At 41.3% G+C, this 20127-nt stretch overlaps 1 protein-coding gene across 1 annotated transcript; it reads left to right on the forward strand.

The window, feature by feature from the left end:
* Positions 1-811: 811 nt before the first annotated feature.
* gareml (GRB2 associated, regulator of MAPK1-like) lies at positions 812-19446 on the forward strand. The gene is made up of 7 exons (XM_061746735.1): positions 812-1072; positions 3760-3900; positions 10773-10903; positions 11066-11231; positions 12316-13166; positions 15140-15309; positions 17316-19446. Exons 1-7 carry the CDS (start codon positions 961-963, stop codon positions 17914-17916), a joined length of 2172 nt encoding a protein of 723 aa, XP_061602719.1. The 5' UTR covers positions 812-960; the 3' UTR covers positions 17917-19446.
* Positions 19447-20127: the final 681 nt, after the last annotated feature.

Here is a 20127-nt window from a genome sequence, read left to right on the forward strand (position 1 = left end):
TGTTTAGTTTCCGGTTTTTCCAGTCACAGTGAATCAAAGAGATAAGGACAATTATTGTGCAAAAAAACAAAACAACCCAAAAAAAGAAAATGACACACACACGAAGAAAAGAGCGCTGAAAGTTCACTACTGCTTCAAGAACTGGAACCAGAAATGCGTTGCTACCAAACAAACCAATCACAGCCATCTCGGTCCGCGTTGGGTCTGCGTCGCCTCAACGCGTAGTTACATTTTTTGGTATTGGTATAATATTGCTGATTATGGTTTACAGTTTAAGATTAAGATTCCCAGAATATTCAAATTTTTTGAGATAGGATATTTGAGTTCTCTTAAGATATAAGCCATGATCAGCAATATTAAAATAATAAAAGGCAATATTTCAGTTGATGTAATGAATCCAGAATGTATGACATTTTTGCATTACAGAAAATAAAGGACTTTATCACAATATTCTAATTTTCTGAGACAGTCCTGTATACATCTATATCTACATATATTAATATTAATATTGACAGGTGTGGGTGGAGCAGTGAGATTATCAGCAGTGAGCAGTGTAAACTGTGCAGTTACTGTTCCCATCAGCAGTGTGTGGGTGGACACGGATCCGGGCGACCGTCACACGTGGGGCGGCAGGAGGAACCAACCCGCTGTCAAGGCTGATTTATGGTTCCGCGTTACACCCACGCAGACCTACGGCGTAGAGTACGCGGGGATGCGCATCGTAAGGCGCGCGTCGCCGCGTAACCTACTGCGTAGGTTCTGCGTCGATTTAACGCAGAACCATACATCAGGCTTGAAGGGGAGACGGGACCGCGAGCGGCTCCCTCTCCCTCTCCCTCTCTCCTCACTTCAAACATGGAGAAAGTCTGTGCGTTGACAGCAGCACCTCCACCGCCGACCCCCGCCTCCCTCCCGGCCCCGCCACCCCCGTCCTCCCCGGTACCGTGATGCCCCAGGAGGATGGAGAAGCTGTCGGCCAGCCTGTCGGAGACCACCTGGAGCCCCTCGGCGCTGCCGCTGGACGCGGTGGTCAGCAAGTTCCGCCTGCCCACGCTGGTCCGCCTGGCTCACGGTAACCACCGGCTCCTGACGCGTTCACGTTCCCAGGAAAACTTCACGTCGTTTTGATAATTGTTGGTGCGCTCCGACGCTCCAATTCAGTTATGATGAAGCGATAAAAACGATAAACACTGCTTTGGAGATAAAAGAAACAAATGCAACATGTTCAAGTTAATTATGTTTCTCTTAAGTTTTTGTCAAGGTGGCATTGCGAGGTTAATAATGAGCGAAGATATTTTAACTTATGTTTAAAAGGATTTTTTTTTTTTATAATGGCTTCACGTTGAACAGAAATTAAATACAATTTCCGGTGTGAACTTCCAAAATAAATCCGACAATTTCTTTAGTGAAAAAGCATTTTTCAGAAGGAATACAAGTTTAAAATGACCATAGTACAATGTGAATAAAAACGTCCTTATAATTAACTTTTTTTTTTTAAGTAATGCAAAAAATTTACAGATTTACTTTACATGGGGATAGTAAAATAGCCTGGGTTAAAGCAGTAATTCATGGTTATATTTAAAGTTTATAGGGCTTTTTTAAAATATAGAAATAGTCATAGTCACTTCTTTAGAATATATTTGTTTTATATTCTGTCAACAAATAGAGAAGATAATCTGTCCTTGGTAGGGCTACTTCCTCATTATTAAAAAATTACAACTTCAACTATTCATGAAAAGGCATTTATGTAAATTTCCCTGAACTACAAAAAAGACAATGATCATATATACAAAAAAGTTTATATGTTTTATACCAAATGAAATGTTATTGATATGACATCTTGGCTGCTTGATGAGGCTGATGAAACTGTGTTTCCTTAATAAATTAATACTTACAGTTATGACAGCGTGGTATCACATGCATTTTGTACAGCCACATTTCTTTTTTGCAGGGGGGGGTAGTTTTAGTTTTTGGCATGTTTTACATATTACTGTGACTTCTTGGAGTGCTAAAATTACCTTTACCGCAAAAATGGATAAATACAGACAGAGTAAATCCCTGTAATCACTTACAGTATCCTAGTTAGGGAAAGAAAAATAGGAACTAGATGAAGTAAATGGTAGTAGTAGTAGTAAGCATAATTGTACCAGCCGCCTAACCACATATTACGCTTTTATTTTGAAACCACCATGTTCTTAGTTCCGTTATTTCAGTTAAATCTGACTACTTGCAACCGCCTATAATAGAGCACCTATTAGACTTTACATCAGCCCACCAACTTTCCTAAATAAGTCCTACTGTGTCAGTTTTGTTAGCTGTGTATTTGTCAAATGTTTCCCTGTCAACATAACATCTCTCCTTCATCAGATGTGGTGACTTTACTTTGGGAACGGGCGATAGGGAGTCAGGGCCAAACTTGTTCCAGTCCAAGAGGCCCGGAAAGCCACAAAGTGTCTGTTGTGCTGCTGAAGTGCTGCTCAATTCCTTTCATATGTAAATGCTGTAATCTGTCGGTGAATGTGGTGAATACTAACGAGCCACGACGAGAAGGCAAACGTCCAACTTTACTCGGTGGACAAAGGCGAGAACCAAAACGTGTCATGCTCCCTGAAAATTACGCACCTTTACTCGTGGAGGGGCGCGTGTTTTGTGCAGAAAGCACAAGTGGGTGTTTATTAACTTCACTGTAGTTACCCCACAGACGCTTCCTTGTTTGCACAGCCTGGTATCCCACATGGTAGTTAGTTCTTTACAGCGGGGCAGGAACGTCAGCAAGCAAAGCCATTTTTCCTCCTCTTTATGTCCAAAACAACAACAGTGATTATATGTATGCAGAGATCACAGTCCGGTGGCATGTGTGTGGATGTCATTTGATGGGGACTTTCCTGCAACATTATGAATGCTTTGGGCTGCACAATATTGAATTAACCCTGCCTGGCAGAAAGTACATTTCTTCCTACAAAGGACATTTTTATACACGCATCATACTGTGCATCAAGAAACTGTGGTTGTAACAGCCTCCGAGAACACTGACGTCTGGGCCTGGGAGGTATCCAGCTGGTTCTGGAAAAATTGTGTTAAATGTCAGTTTAACCGATTGCCATATACAGGCACTATCCACTTTATTATATATATAGCAGGTGTACCTAATAAAGTGGCCAGTGAGTTTATATGCATTTGGCTTGATAGAAAGCTCTTAACAGAACGTTGTTTTTAGACGGAGATTGACAGTGTGGTGTCAAGCCTCAAGAGCAAAGATCTGAAAATGATATTTTCAACTAAAGACCATTAATATTCCCACTTTAGAGCCCATTTTCCTCTGGCCTCTGTATAGATTCAGCTCTCCATCAACATGATTGTTAAACTCAAAAGCTTGTAACAACTCTGTGTGTTTGTGTGCAGTGCGATTGAATTGTACCACTGTGCCATCAGCAGAAATCGATGGCGCTCTTGTGAAAGCTAGAGTATGTGTGTGCGTGTGTGTAGGGGGAGCGGTGTAATAGTGGGTTGCCAGCTGTGCAGCGTGGTCCTGATGAGTATAGGTTAGGGGTGGTGAACCATCACTGATGGTGGTAATTATGAACTCTGAATGCTAAGTGCATGTGTGTGCATACAAGTGAGTTTTAGAGTTTTCCATCCTACATCTAATACGTGTGATGTTAGAAGTAACAAAAACAAAACCAAAAAAAGCGGTCTCATCAGTCCCAAGGCTGTGGACTTTACGTTTATTCCTTCCTTGTGCTTGTTTGTGTGCTGCAGGTGAATGCGTAGAGGGTCTCTCCGAGGAGGATGTGGTGCTGCTGCACTCCTGCCGTCAGTGGACCACGGTGACGGCCCACAGCTTAGAGGAGGGACACTACGTAATTGGACCCAAGATTGACATTCCGCTGCAGTACCAGGGTTAGCACACACACACACACACACACACACACACACATAGACCCACGCACACACTCATTTTACCCGTCATGTTGCATGTATTCACAGATAAAAACTATTTGGGAGCCAGTCAAAATTTTGCACAAACTCTAAAAATACTATTTTACCCTAATATGTTCAAATGACACTAGGGTTAAAAATAAATACATTTTTTTAAAGGTCAACATGTTCCACTTGTGCTATTTCTGGTGGGGATTTTCAGTTTTTATTTATTTTTTTTTTTTCTCAACGTTTCTGGGAACACCAATAGGAAAGAGCTGTGTTGTCCTTTGTGTTGAAATTCATATTTCATAACGTTACTTTAAACAAAGCTGGCTTTTATTAGGTTATTTGTATAAAAGTGTTATAAATCACAGAGTAAACCAGTGCTGTAAGTATACATCCTGTTGCTGCATTCCACACTTTGAATGAATTCTGGGTCTGTGCTGACTGATTTACTGGAGATAAGCACACTACTGGCTCGTGGGTTCAAACGCCACCTTTCTCTGACAAGTTCACCTGTTCCGTCCACCTTACCTGCCTCTAAATGCTTTCACCTAAAAGCCACACGCAGGTGTAGAGATTACAATGCTAACAGGTTTTTCAACTTTGATTTGATTTGAAGATTTTATTTCGAACATGCATGATAAAAAAGAATACAAAAAAGTGAAAAAGCAGAATACAAATATATATATATATATGTATATATATATATATATATATATATATATATATATATGTATATGTATATGTATATGTATATATATGTATATGTATATATATATGTACAGCACTTCATATAATAATAGATCACGGATCCACCAACACGCTCGAAACGGAGTAGGATTGAAGTAACCACTTATCGAGTCCTACCCCTGAATCTTACATACATTCTATAACATTCTTACATATAACAAGACGAGTTTCAGTAACTGTTCAATATAGTAATATAATACTCAATTATATGTATATATAAATATAGTCAAAAGCAAATCAAGGCAAACAAAAGAAACAAAACAAATGCCCAGCATTATGTTGTGCTGCTATGTATGTATGTACTAATAGAAGTAATTATAATGCATAGTATTACATGATCATTACTATAATACTACAATATAATAGAGAACAATAGACAACAATGGTATAACAATATACTTGAATAACTATATAAGAGTAGATATGCCATATATACACTGGTTTATATATTTACCTCCAATTATATACATAAAAATTACTATAAATCTATATATCGACATATCTACATATGAGTATAAATCAGTATATATTAATAGAGATATAGATACACAAATACTGTACGTATAATACAACTCAATGTATCCATATACATATCTACATAACTTATCTATATCCATAATATACATTTATATATCTACATATATTAATAAATGTTCATATCTACATGTTTATTTGCATCTGTATTTTGAATAACCAATATAAACAATATATTCAATGAAATGTGAAAAATTTAAAGATACCATTTTTTAAAAAGAAATATGATTTTTATTATTACTATTATTATGGCATAGTATTAAAATTCCCCCCTGGAACATTTCACAGCTCGTAAGGTTAATTGGCGGTAAACTGTAACACGGTTGTGTGTGGGAGAGCGTCCCAGAGAGACTGAGGCTCTCAGAACGAAGAACAGGGAGGGGCTCATCCCTCTGTAAGAGACTGGGTGTAAAAATAGTTCAGCCACTATAGCATAACATTTCTCAGTAAAAATGGCAAATCATTTGGGAGTTTCATCAGTCAGAGTGGATCATGTAAGTTAAACGTTTCTGCAACTACTGTATTTGCACACAAACGGCGATGCTCGATCAGTCCATACTGAATGGTGATGATTTTCATGGCCCATGATGGGCCTGCTTTGATAAGAGACCCTGTCGGGGAAATGATTGCACGAGTTGAGGAAGATATCTGAAAAACGTGATTAGTGAACACATTTAGTTGCTGCATCCAGGAATGAAAATTACAAATCCAACATGCTAAAAAAGACAAACCTGCAAACAAGATGAGCTACCACACACTCTTGTTCTGAACTTTTTAAGATGGGCTGAGCTGAAGCATAAAACTGTCTTGTGCTCTGATGAATCAGGTCTTTGTCTGAATAATGCAGGTTTTGGAAAAACATATATTTTTATCTGTTTATCTGTCTTTCATGGAGGGCCTTTCTTATTTCAGCAAGACAAAACACATCCCGCATGTTTAACAGCAGCACGGCTTCAGGTGTTATGCTGACATACCTGCAGCTCTGATGTGCCGCCGCCTGAAATATATTTGCCTCTTTAAAAAATTAAAACATAACACAAAAAATCGATCATCTGAAATCCTACATCAATCAAGATTAAGCGTTTTCCTATATAAAGTATAAAGTACAAATTGTACAAAACTTTACAAGTTTGACCTAAAGAAAGAAAAGGGGATGCAAAACATAACATAACATTTATCTGACATGTAGCGCTAGTGTCATCTTCAAAATCAGGATCCTTATAGAAAAAGAAACCTCTAATTTCAGTTTTGCATTTAGATAAATGCATTGTGCTTTATCGTCATTTTCTGTTTTGGGGTTGTATTTTTTTGGAAAGCCTGTAATTATGACGCTGTCTTATTTATAAAGGCTTTACACTTTTGATAATGACAGGACTGATGTTGTTTTAAGGGCCCTGCACAGACAGATGCACTTACATGCCACTTCCATTCATATACCGGCCTGCCAACACGTGACCTTCTCTGACTGCTCCTGCCCACTGACTTGTGGTCTTCCTGCTGAATGAGTCTAGTCAGTATGACCTCACCGGAGCCCATCTACACAATCCTATTGTTCCGTTTCCGTCCAGTCGCATCATTCCCTGTGTAACTGGATCTTAATGCCTCCTCTCCGTTGCTTCCTCCACTGATGGAGTGCTGATGTCACCTCACACTGCTGCCGCCTCTCAGGCTCCTTTTCACAAGAATGAAAGAAAATGTTTGGTCTGTGCGTGCGTGCGTGCGTGCGTGCGTGTGTTGCTGAGGTCATTATCCATTCAGATATTTCATTATTTCAAATTGGAAGCACATTAAAGTGAGCATAGTGCATTATCAGTGTTTTTCATAAAATAAGTAACAAGTATACTTGGAAGAGAAATGAATGTAGTAGAAATGAAACAATATAAAAAGATTGGCATGAAAAGATTCTCCTAGTCTGAAGCACATTGAAAAGAACATCAAGAATGGGATGATCAGGAACATACAGACCTTTTTTCTGTAGTGTGGGTCAACTTTCAATAATGTAAATGAATGGCTTTGTTCTTTAATGTCTAAATTATTTTTTCATAATTGGAAAGTTCTCTCTCGTTAAACACTTCTACTAAACACAGGGTAAGCTCTTCAGTGTTTTTATGTATCCCAGTTTTGCTGCCCAAAATGAATAATCTTTTCATAAACCTAATCCGATCTCTTTAGATTAAGCCACATCTAAATCCAGATTTGGTTTCCCCTCCCTAATATCCATGTCTGGCCAAACAAGTTCAGTGGAGCTGCCTGAATGATCAGCAGTCTGGCTCACCCTGAGTTTTGCTTGGCTTTCCTTGAGGTTTGAGCTGTTGCAATCTGTACATACTGTACCTGCTGTCCTGCTGGGAGAATAATGTGATGTGAACTGGCCTGCAACAACAGTTGAATTAAACCTTTCTCCGGGGTTCGCCGTCTTCCTCTGCAAGCCACACGTGGCCCCTTCATTTTCATCTTCTCTAAAGCTTTTTCCTTAACTCATAATGGACAAAATCAACTACAAGTCCTGGGTTCATTAAGTTTAAGCCTATGTTGTAACCAGCTACTTAATCCCTTTAATGTGAGCACCAAACGGACAATAAAATCCCACAAAAAAAACAATTAAAACATTTTGTGAGTCAACTTGGAAAAAAAAAAGATTTCTATACGTCTGTCTGGATTTAAAAGTAGCATCCAATTGATTTAAATGTTTCCATTTACATTTTTTTCATGTGACATTGATTGTATGTTTTCAGAACAGGCTTCCCCGTTTAAGTTTTGTGATCTAATAATGCTTAAAAGTAGGCTTATTGTAACAGTCTAACTGGCCTGATCCACGCTGCTGTGGGTTTCCAGTTGTTACGTGCTCAGGTCAAAGGTGAGCATGGGCATCTTTTTGGTTGGACGCTACATCAGTACGTAAGCCTAATGTGTAAAAGCTTGTCCGATTGTATGCACACTTAAGTGTCTCTTTACATATAACAGGTGCTTTAGGCATCTGAGGCCATCGCCAGTGGTGAGCTCACGTCTGTGTGATGACTTCATACAGGAAGTCTAAATAATCTTAGGATGAGGGTAATATAGGTTTTCTCCTGGGAACAGACAACAGGATGCCTCCCCCTTCTCATCGTTCCTGTCTCTCTCCACCCGTCTCCTGCCCGTCAGGGAGAGACAGTGATGGCAGAAGAGTGGAGGACAGAAAAGATGAATGAACCCTTGTTTAAAGGTTCAGTGAAGGAATCAGCACTACCAAAACCCTTGTAGTGTGGAAGACAGAAGAAAAATACAGCACATATCCCAAAACTTTGTGGTTTGCAAATACTCCTAAACCCACATTTTATTCACAATAGGACACAGAAAAATTTTCAGATGCTGAACTGCAGACAATTTATCATTTCGTTAAAAGTAATGGGTCAATTTGATTTATATAGTAATAGCACATCTCAAAAAAGTTAAGAAAGTATTGAAAAAAGAGAGCACCTGAGGGAGGCAGTCTCTCAGAAGTATAGATGGGCAGAGGCTCAGTACTCTAGACTCTAGAGAAACAATTTCAGGGTAATGTTCCTCAGTGTAACATTGTGTTGATTTTGAATATCTTTGCATCTACAATGCATAATATCATCAAAAGTTATAGAGAATATGGGGAAATGTCTGTGCCCATGGGACAAGACTGAAACTAAATATGGGATGCATGTGATCTGAGGGTCCTCAGGCAGCGCTGTATTGAAAACATAGCCATGCTTCTGTTATGCAAATCATAACATGGACTCAGGAACACATTCTGGAAATCAGCGTCCTAAGAAAACAATTCACAAGGACGTCCACAAATGCGGGTTAAAGCTTTTAACTTTAGGAGGGAAGAACGCGATCAAGAAATGCAGCCGTCTTCTCGGGGCCATGCTCATTTAAAATGGACTGAATGGAAAACTGTCTTGTAGTCAGAGGAATCAAAATATGAAACCATCTGGCTTATTATCAGTGCTCATGTCGAATGCTTACATCTCTGATGTAAGGACGTGCATATGAAATGAACAGCTTGCACATCTGGAAGGGAAACATCAACACTGAAAGGTGTATACAAGTTGCTAGAGCAACTTACACCTCCCGCTGCCTCAGCAGAGCCACTAAAATCAAAAAAGACAGCTCCCACCCCGGCTCTGACCTGTTTGACCTGCTGCCTTCAGGAAGACGCTACAGAGTCCTCAGGTCCAAAACCAACAGACTGAAAAACAGCTTTTCTGTTTTTTACCGTGCAATACTTTTTTCCCGGCCCATCTGTGCAATATTCCACCACATGTGTAGTTATATTTTATTATCTGTAGATAGGCTCTCAGGTCTTGATTTCACTATTCAAAATGCACCTTAACCTTTTTATATTATTTATATTTCTTAAATTTCTTATTTGTTTGCACTGTCTTGCACTGGAGAGGTGATGCTGCTTTTAATCTCACTGTACCCATGTATAATGACAATAAAAGTATTCTATTCTATTCTATTTTATTCTATTCTATTCTATTCTATTCTTACGCTTCCATCATGACAATGTCCTTGCATCTTTCAGTAAGACGATGCTAAACCACAATACTGCATCGATTGCAAAAGCAATGTTTCATACTAGAAGAGATCGGCTTCTCAGCTGGCCTCCCTGTACTCTATCGGTTGTTTAGTTTATTTTGGTGGTAAACCCTGTTTCATTTCAGATCCATTCTTGGTCTGTGTCACTTTTTACGGGAAGGGAGGTGGTGTCCTGTTTTGAAAAGTAGCTTTCACTTGTACTGTGGGGAGGATGGAGGCTCCTTATCCCGAGGACTCAATTGAAAGAAGGAGGGAGGTTCTGGCGGTGCAGTTTGGTATTCTGCTCAGCATCTGTCTTTCCTGTAAACACCCAACACTTTGACATTGTGAGAAAAAGGCAGTCCCTTCAAGGGTTGCAACTCAGGGACATGGTAAACATGGTTAATGCAAGCAAATGTACGTTTGTGTGCTCACGGGTTGTTTTTTTTTATTCATTCTATAAATGTCTCTATGCATCATCAAAAAGTGGCAGAAACCCAAAAATATGAATAGCTTTACCAACACAACTCTGGAGTCTGGGAGTCTGCAAGGTTCATAGACAGAGGGGGGATGAGAAAAGGGAAGAGGGGGTGGAAGAGAGAGAGAGTTGTGTGAATGTCTCCATGGTGATGTATCTCTGCTCAGCCTGAGAATGGGGGTCTTTTATTGGTTGCCATGCCAACCTTGTTGACTGTCGATTTGCTTAGCGTCGGTGCCAGGTCATAGGTCAGCTAGGTGTCTTTGTATTTCCCTCGTCCAAACAGTATCGTCTGCAGTCGTATTTGTTTCTTTAGTGTTAATATTGGCAAGACGGGAAAAAAAACTTTTTTCTGTTCTCTCATTTTTTTGTTTGCTCCCTTCTCTCCCTCTTTCTGATGTCTTCCCCCTACCTTCTTGTCACCCACTTTTCTCTTTCCCATGTCTCCCTCCCCCCTCCCCATCACGTCCTACTCTGCTTCCATCCGTTGCAACTTGCTGGCCATTCTCCCTCGTTCATCTTCCCTCCTCCATCAACCTCGTCGTCTCTGTAGGCAAGTTCAAGTTGCTGGATGAAGACCGGGACGTCAGTGATCCGGTCCAGTACTTCTCCAGTGTAGAGGAGGTTGCTGGAGTCTTCCCTGACCGGGTCTTTGTCTTGGAGACAATCACTTTTAGTGTCAAGGTTGGCAACATTAGCTTCCTGTAAAGCACACCTGTAACATATTTCCTGACAACTCCAGGTTATTTTATGGAATAGCACACGCTGCCATACTGTCTTTCTGTCACGTAGTGTCACATGTTCATTTTACAAGCACGCATGTGTGTGTGTGTGTGTGTGTTGCAGGTGGTTTCGGGGGAGTTCAGTGAAGACAGCGAGCCGTATAGCTTCACTCTGCAGGCTGGAGATGAGCTGTCCCTCATGGGGAAGGCAGAGCTTCTCTGTGCCACTTCTCCCAAGGAGAAGACGGGACTGGGTGCTCTCCTGAGGCGCCTGGGAAAGACTCCTAGAAGTAAGCCAGGTCAAACAAGGGAGTTCTGACGCTTCATATATTATGTGCTATATAATATATATATATAATATGAAGTGGTAACACATTGGTAAATCGTTTTACCGAGTGATTTGAATGCAGAGATATTCCACAACAAGCTTTCAGGGTCATATTTTTATGCAAAGACCACCCTCTAAAATCATGTCTTAGTCCGTTTCGGCTCAATAAAACAAAACAATACCGTCACCTGTATTTCACTTCAATTCATATCAGTTCAATTTGATTAGGTTTAGTGTAGGGGTCGGCAACCCAAAATGTTGAAAGAGCCATATTGGACCAAAAACACAAAAAACTAATATGTCTGGAGCCGCAAAAAATGAAAAGTCTTGTATAAGCCTTAGAATGAAAGCAACACATGCTGCATGTATCTATATGAGTTATAACTGGGGGAAGATTTTTTTTTTGCACTTCGAGAAAAATGTCGAAATGACGAGAAAAAAGTTGAAATTTCGAGAAAAAAGTCGAAATGTCAAGATTAATGTTGAAGTACAATCTTGAGACAAAAGTCAAAATGTCGAGAAAAAAGTCAAAATATTGAGAAAAAAGTCGAAATGTCAAGAAAAAAGTCGAAATGCCGATAAAAAAATCGAAATGTCGAGAAAAAAGTCAAAATTTTGAGAAAAAAGTCGAAATGTTGAGAAAAAATTCTAATTTTCGAGAAAAAAATTGAAATATCGAGATTAAAAAAAGAAAAAGGAAGAAAAAAAGAGAAAAAAGGAAAAACAGAAGAAAAAAAGGAAAAAAAGAAGAAAAAAAGGGAAAAAAAGGGTCAAACATTTTTGAAAAAGCTCCAGGTAGCCACTAGGGCGGCGATAAAGAGCCGCGGGTTGCTGATGCCTGGTTTAGTTGTTTTGCACCAGTTCACAGCAAAAGTTATCTCAAGGTTCCTCTGCTGAGAATGTGCACAGAATAGAAAGATCCAACGATCCACTATCATGCATTGTTTCCAGCCCTCTGTGGTGACTCTGCATTAAATAGAAGTCTACCATCATTCTTACACTCTCCGCTTTGTTAAATCTGGTATTTGCTTTCTCCATCTCCTCAGGTAAAACTCCTTGCCTGGTCTGTATGAACCACCGCACAAATCAGAGCGTCAGCCTACCCTTTGGCTGCCGTGGACGCTTCTGCACACGCTCCCCCCTGGAGCAAGGCATGCTGGGAGGGGAGCACACGGTACGCAGCATCATCGAGAGAGTCCGCCTCCCCGTCAACGTGTTTGTGCCGTCGCGGCCGCCACGGAACCCCTACGATCGCCACGTGGTGCGGGAGGGTCACCGCTACAAGCTGCTCAACATCGTCAGCAAGACGGTGGTGCTCTGCATGGTGCTGCGGCGGCAGGAGGTCTCCCCGTCACACTTCCTGCTGCTCCGTTGCATGCCCTCTTTCAACGTGGCCGAGGCTTCAGTTCACACCGCGGCACTGGAGAGCCTGTTTCTGCGACACGCCTTCGACCCGGACGCCTACTCCCGCGCCGTCAGAGAGACCCGGCCGGAGCTGGAGTGTATGACGGAGGAGTGTGTGAGCCCACGGCGCTCGCGGCTGTGTGTGTCCGGCCAGGACTCGCTGGCACCGGCGCTGCAGCGCCTCTCTATGTGCGGGTACGTCGGCGGGGTCTCGGAGAGCATCTCCCAGCGCTGCCAGGACTCTTTTGGAGAGCGGCTGGGGGAGGGACCAGGTGAGGAGAGGGAGTACGTGACTCCCGAGTGGACTGAGAATGAAATGAGGAACAGTGAGGAAATCCCTTACGAGGAACTCTGGACTAATCAGACTGCTGAGGGCTTGGGAAAGGAGCCCAACCTCATATCCTTCCATTCGTCTTCCTCATTGGATGGTACTCTTGGCACCATGGTAACAAAAGTGTCTACCCCACCGCCCGTACCTCCGAAATCTGATGCTGTGAGTTTCCCGTCCTCAACTACCATCCCTTCCTTCATCCCTTTGTTTCTCATCCCTCTTTTCTGTCCACAACATCCTCTTGCTTTTAAAAGTCAGAACGCCGTGCTTGAATTATTCATATGTGACAGCTATTAAACCTCATGGACACACTCACAAACACATTCCGGCTTCCTGGGAAGGCTGCTTTACACTCCAACTGTGCAGATAGCCCACAAAGAAATACAGTGGAGCCACACATTCAAAGAAAAATAAACACCTGTGAATGATTTAACAAGGTAACAGGTGTTGATTTTCTAAGTCTCTTCAACTATTGAGTATTTTTCCTAATCGGTTCAGAATCTCCCAATGCCGGTCAACTGGCTTGAGATATGGTGACAATGAACACTTTCGTATTTTCCGCACTATAAGGTGCACCGCATTATAGGGCGCACCTTCAATAAATGACATATTTAAAACGTTTTCCATATATAAGGCGCACTGCATTATAAGGCGCACTAAATATATGGTAAAATACCGTACTATAGTGGCTCGGGTTGAGTTACGTATCCACCTGATGGAGCTGCGCTACAGGAAATGCTACAAAATCCTACAGCAAATGCAAAAAAAAAAAACAAGAAGAAAAGTACCGTATGTCAAACTTTATTAACAAAATAAAAACCAGCTTTGACCAGAAAATTAAGGGCTTTTAGGTGCGCCTTATAGTGCGGAAAATACGGTATTCAATTCTCTGGCGGATCACTATGAAAGGAGCATTTGCTTGTAGCCCGACCACCACAAGACAGGTAGGAATTTAAGACGGAAAAGGATGGATATCGAGTGGTTACACGGTTGCTTTTGTGAAATATAACAGTTTTAACGTGTTCAAGAAGGTTTTAGAAAATCCTTTTCACAGTTCATAGTGCAAAATACTCACAAGCACTTTAATAGGCACGCTGCTCTTTAAGCACATATCTAATGGGCCGTTGACGCAGCTCAGTGGTTTTGGCCAGTAGACATGGCAGATGGTGACCTGCTGAAGTTCAAACCGAGCATCACAACGAGAAAGAAAGTGACTTTGAATGCGACAAGGTTGTTGCTGCCAGTCAGGCTGGTGGGAATATTTCATAAACTGCTGATCTTCTGGGGTTTGAATGTACATTCATCTTTACGTTTTACAGAGAATGAAGAGGAAAAGAAGAGAAAAAGCTGTTTTCTTTGGGCGGAAATGCCTTGTTGATGCCAGAGGTCAAGGGAGAATGACCGGTCTGACTCTCGCAGACAGAAAGACAACAGTGACTCAAATAACCACATGTTACAGCCAAGGTATACAAACGAGCATACTGTATCTGATCGTGAAGCACATCCAACCTGCTGCAGCAGCAGAGCGACTGGTGTGGAGCGACGTCCTCTGACCCCTGGCATCAACAAGGGTTTTCCCCTCAGAGAACTGCTGCTCACTGGATGTCTTCTCTTCTTCAGACCATTGTTTCTTATGTTTTGCTTAAATCCAGAGAAGAAACTTTTTTTTTTAAATAAAATCATCTCCAAGCAAATGGCTTCTAAGTAGTGAATAGTGAGGTCAGGTTAATAACACGCTTGCTTCTGTAGCGGAGCTGTTCCCCAGGATTAGTGTGTATGTGTTGGTGTTTATGGTGTTTGCTGTTGTTATGCTTATTTAGCTTCTTTTTTCTCTCTCTCTCACAGCGGTTTGTGGGTGTGCAGACATCATCGTAGCAGCTGGATTATAGCCTGTCACACAGCGATCTAGATTCCCTGATATTTAGCCTGCCAACATGCGGTTTGCGTGCGTGTTTGTGAAGCTTCCGTGTTGGGAGGGAGTTTGTTTGAGATGTAAAGGTCACAAACGTTGACATTTGCTGAGCAGATCACACACACTCACACGAAGCCTCCCGAGAAGTCAGGGCTTTGGGTCGTAACTTTTTTTTTGCTGATGCTTGTCTGTTATTGTTGTGAATGTGTTTGTTTCTGTGTAGGTGAGGGAGGAGTGTCGCTACTTGATTGCCCCTCCGGTGCCCCCTCGCTGCTCCAAAGGAGGCTCCATCTCCAGTCCAGCTCCCAGCCCTCCTGTCCCACCTCGCTTCCCCAAGACATCTGTCTCGCCAAGACCAAACCTCTCCTTCTACTCCTCCGGACTACATGACAGGTGTGCTATAGTCCCCCAAACATGCAACAAATTAACCGAAACTTGACTTCTAGGTTGAATTTCTGGTGCAAATATTGAAGTTACACCCACACCACTATGGTTTTATTTTTAAGATGTGACTCTTGTGTTGCAGTTACTCCTGGCTTTCACATTAATCTTAAATGCTGCACTAATACTGTGTTTTAAGATGAATCTACCCTAGTGTGGATGTTGCCTGAGAGGATGTGTCGGGGTCTTGATGTGATTTACATCAAAAGCTGGTTCAAAATGTTTCAGCTTAATCGGTCTTTGATGCCTGCAGAAAATCATTTTGCCATAGATAGATGTAGGATATGAGCTTAAAACAGATGATCTAAGACAGCTTTAAAGAGTGTTCACATCTAAATTGGATGAAGGGGCAAAGAATTGCAGTAGTTTTATGATAGAAGCGTGTGTTGTAGGCTGCAAATACACACAACAACAACAACAACAAAAATGAATTCTATTAAATATACAGGACTGTCTCAGAAAATTAGAATATTGTGATAAAGTCCTTTATTTTCTGTAATGCAAAAATGTCATACATTCTGGATTCATGAAAAATCAACTGAAATATTGCAAGTCTTTTATTATTTTAATATTGCTGATCATGGCTTACAGTTTAAGAAAACTCAAATATCCTATCTAAAAAAAATTGAATATTCTGGGAATCTTAATCTTAAAATGTAAACCATGATCAGCAATATTAAAATAATAAAAGGCTTGCAATATTTCAGTTGATTTGTAATGAATCCAGAATGTATGACATTTTTGTTTTTTTAATTGCATTACAGAAAATAAAGAACTTTATCACAATATTCTAATTTTCTGAGAGTCCTGTAGTGGCAACAGGAGTGCAATCAGCAGTTTGGTAGATGTCCATGGCTGCAAGGCTGGAAACGTTCCCTGGAAGGCTGCTTAATGACTACTGCAACAATTCATTTCTCTTTGGGGATTTACAAAGTATTTTTGAAATTTGAATTTGGATCAATTCCCAGCGCCAGCACATACATATCAGTGACCTAGGGCACATCACTGAACCCCATCCTGCCCCCAGATATCCTCATCAGAGTGTGATTATAGAAACAAAGTGTTACATTCTGTATATGGTAAAGTAGTAGGTGAGCTTAAACCCTTAAATAAGTCCAGACCATTGACCTCACCGACTGAAGAATGCTACAGTGAACTCAGCAACATGAAAAGGCCTGGATGTCTGTAGGAGACAACAGAGGTGCACGATCTTACGTTTCCATGGTAATGAAAGAACAGCTCATGGTCCTAATTCTAACGCTTGCAGGGATAAACAGTCTGCTCAGCTCCAGTTAAATACAGAAAAAGCAGATTAGAGAATTTTTCAAAGAACCAAAGGAAAGTGGGCCAAAACAATCTGAACAAGAAATCCAGACTTCTTTGAAGGTGAAGGGAGTATAATCATTTCCAATAGGATAATTTCATCCTAATTGAGCTGCATTTCATTCTTTGAAGACAAAAACTAAAGGCAGACAACCCGAGGCTGCTGCAGTAAAGGCCAGCGCTTAAAAGGAGGAAGCCCATAATTTGTAGACAACCAAATTCTTCCTGAACATTGTATAATTATGCATTTTTATCAGATCTTCTGTTAATTTTTTGTTATCTGAGGAAGTTTCTCTGGATTAAAGCTGGAACTCCTAAACTCTTCTTTGATTTTAGCAATGAATGTTTTCAAATTACAGTGAAAAGTTCACAGTTTTACCTCATATTTTTTACAGACCTATAGCTTGAAGATGTTTTCATAAATAGCTTACATAAACTAATCAAACTTGTCAGCGTCCAGATGCATGAAGATTATCACTCATTTCCCTCCTGCTATGTTCTTCATGATTTCTAAGCACGTAGTTGCAGACAGTATGTTCATTCAAATACTCTCCCAATGATACTGGAAGAGTTGTTGTAATTACTGGCTAAATAAAGCGGATTATAATGCCATTTTTTCTCCCGCTCTGTCCCAGCTGCTCGCCCTCTCCAGATGCCACCCTCTACTGTTACCCGTGTTCCTGGGGCGACTGCCCCGCTCCCAACCCAACCAGTCCTGAGCCCGTCTCTGCCTTCCCTGCAGAAAACACGCCCAACCCTCAGCCCGCGCAGGCCACCTGGGCTGAACCGTGGGTCGATTCCTTCACTTCCTCTGGACCCAAACTCAGGCCGCCACCCCCACAGAGTAGGTTTGCTCCCTTCGGTGCATTGAACCCTTTCAACCGCCAGTCCCCGTGCCCCTCGCCTGAGCCCACAGCCACTCCCACAACAGATTCTTCCAGAGGCGCAGAAGGTGGCGGGACGTCGGCGGGGGTCACCGAAGCTTCCCCTCAGCCCCCTGACCCCACCTGGCGGCCCCCCGCGGACCTGTCGGCGCTGTCGCTGGAGGAGGTGTCTGCGAGCCTGCGGTTCATCGGCCTGCCCGAGGCAGCGGTGGCCGTGTTCCAGAGGGAGAGAATAGACGGCAGCCTCCTGGTGCAGCTGACCGAGGACATCCTGTCACATGATTTCCACCTGAGCCGACTTCATGTGACCAAAATCACACAATTCATACAGGGCTGGAGGCCTAAAATCTAATAGATCCCACTGTCCCGGTGGTGTGTACCTGTTGGCGCCTGAGCCTCCATCTGAATGTGCCTTTCACTGTGACCTACTGGCTGCTGAGCCCCACTCACTGAAGCAGAAGGAAACCACTCCACACTGTGGTCAAACTGTAGAACTGACGCCTGACATGCTGACTGCATATTTCCGGTCTGAATCGCAGACTGGAACTAGTTTACTAACAGTGACTCCAACAGACAAAAGTGCCCCCTTTCAGTTTGTTTGGGGAGCCAACCACAGTGTTTCCATGCAGACCTGCAGCACAGAGGTTTTAGAAGCCTATGTAGACCTTTGTGTTCTTCCTGTTGTTATTCCACATACAATCTTTTATCAGGTGAAAACCTTCCTTCATTTTAAATAAATAATGTCTTTTTTTTTAAAGAAACAGAATTTTTAGAAGTGTTTAGGTGTTTTATTATTTGCACCACAGAAGGTGCTCAGTGGTTTTTAACATAAGGTACAATGAGAGCTCTGTTGTTGGCCAGATGGCCTGAGAGAGCACCGTTGTAACACCCCGATCCCGTCCCCTCCGCCGGGTTCTTGCACAATCTTCTTCAACTGTTTGACAGGTTATTCCAGCTAAGAAATAGCTATGTATTTAAAGATAAATAAAAATGAAAGATGAAGCATGTATGTCAGTGAAATAAAAGATTGAGCCTAAACTTTACATGATACAGACTTGTGTAGTCAGGCCACTTTGTGCTTTGTTGTTTTCTTTAATGTTATTCCCTTTTTTAGGTGAAAGGTATGAATAATGTGTTGACATGAAGTAATAGGATTTTGAACTACTTCACAAAGAGATTTCCTTTAATGTAGCTCAGATTGTTTGCTCAGAATCAGACATGCTTGATTTAGAAATACATAAAATTGAATGTTATCATAAACTCAGTTTTCTTTTTATTTAATTCATACCAAAATATGAGAGGTATAAAAAAAAGATATAAAGCCCAAGGGAACAAAGCAGTTGGGAACACTTAAAGGAAAGTTTGTAAAATGAGAGAAATTAGTTTTTCCTTGAATATATTTTCACAGAAGTTGTGACTAAAAGATGAACTGACTGAAGGAAAAATTATCTTTTGCAAAACATCACAATTGTTACAAAAAATCAAATCTACCCAGAACTAATTCTCTACTATTAGAGCAACAAAATGACCTGACGTTTCCAGGATCAGGTCATTCAGATATTTTTCAAAATGCAGTTTATGTTGTTGTAAACGTATTATTACTTGTGATTTTCCTGTTGCCATGCAAACTGCTTTTGCGTTTGTGGATGATGACATGAACCTCTTTATCTCTTAATATTCTTTCTGGGCTGCAGAAAAGTTAGTAAGCGAATTATTGATGTAAAGTTTGTGAAACTGTTTCTCCTGACATCTCAAAGAAGACCCCCCCCCCCCCCGTTCCTCCCCCTCCCACCCCGTGGTCTGGCATACCCAGGAAATGTTGATGTGCTTTCTCTGACCATGTAACAGAAAGGCCATTGTCGTCGGGGAAATGCGGAAATGAATGAGACACTGCAAAATAAAGACAAATTAAATGAGTTCTGATATTTTACTCATCCTTCAGTTTTTGTTTGGGTGACAGGACGCTGGAGAGAACGACACCAAGACAGGAGGTTTGGACACTTTTGCATTTCCATCTTAAAATGGCATCAGATCAGATATATGGACACGAGGGACAGGTCATTCATTCAGGTCTATTCATCTATGGGGAGTTGCAATCAAGTGCTGTCATGCTGATTAAAAACGAATAAATAGTCTTACTCCAACTACAAGAGACCCAACAACACATGAAAACAAAAAAATGAAAGAAAAGTACAAGGGAGCACACTAGTTGATCATCAACCCAATAAGGACATGGCTGTCCTTAGTCCATGTTTCTGAGCGAAACATGTCATTAATACCGTAGGAAATTATTTCAATGTTTGAAACAGGGCAGAATATATTACAGATGTCATCACTGCTCCATGGTCTGAACACGGTAGTATCCTCCTGTACCAGCTGGAGGAGGTGGCCGAGTGCAGGGATTTCCGGAGCTCATCAATACTAGAGTTGTTATTAATCTTGTTCAGAAAGCGGCTGGCTAATGTGATCATCAGGTGTAGACTACTTCTCATGAGGCACTGTGAGATAAATCAAGTGTATTGTATAGGGTACAGCAATTCTCACGACAAATTCAAACAGTACT

This window comes from Cololabis saira, chromosome 18 (assembly GCF_033807715.1).
Source record: "Cololabis saira isolate AMF1-May2022 chromosome 18, fColSai1.1, whole genome shotgun sequence".
Lineage (NCBI taxonomy): Eukaryota > Metazoa > Chordata > Actinopteri > Beloniformes > Belonidae > Cololabis > Cololabis saira.

What these genes read in the sequence shown, in the direction of transcription:
- gareml (XM_061746735.1), top strand. Translation starts at nt 961, where the DNA reads ATGGAGAAGCTGTCGGCCAGCCTGTCGGAGACCACCTGGAGCCCCTCG. An exon ending in CAATCACTTTTAGTGTCAAG is followed by an intron (nt 10,904 to 11,065) that starts GTTGGCAACATT and finishes TGTGTGTTGCAG; the next exon opens with GTGGTTTCGGGGGAGTTCAG. An exon ending in CCTGGGAAAGACTCCTAGAA is followed by an intron (nt 11,232 to 12,315) that starts GTAAGCCAGGTC and finishes CCATCTCCTCAG; the next exon opens with GTAAAACTCCTTGCCTGGTC.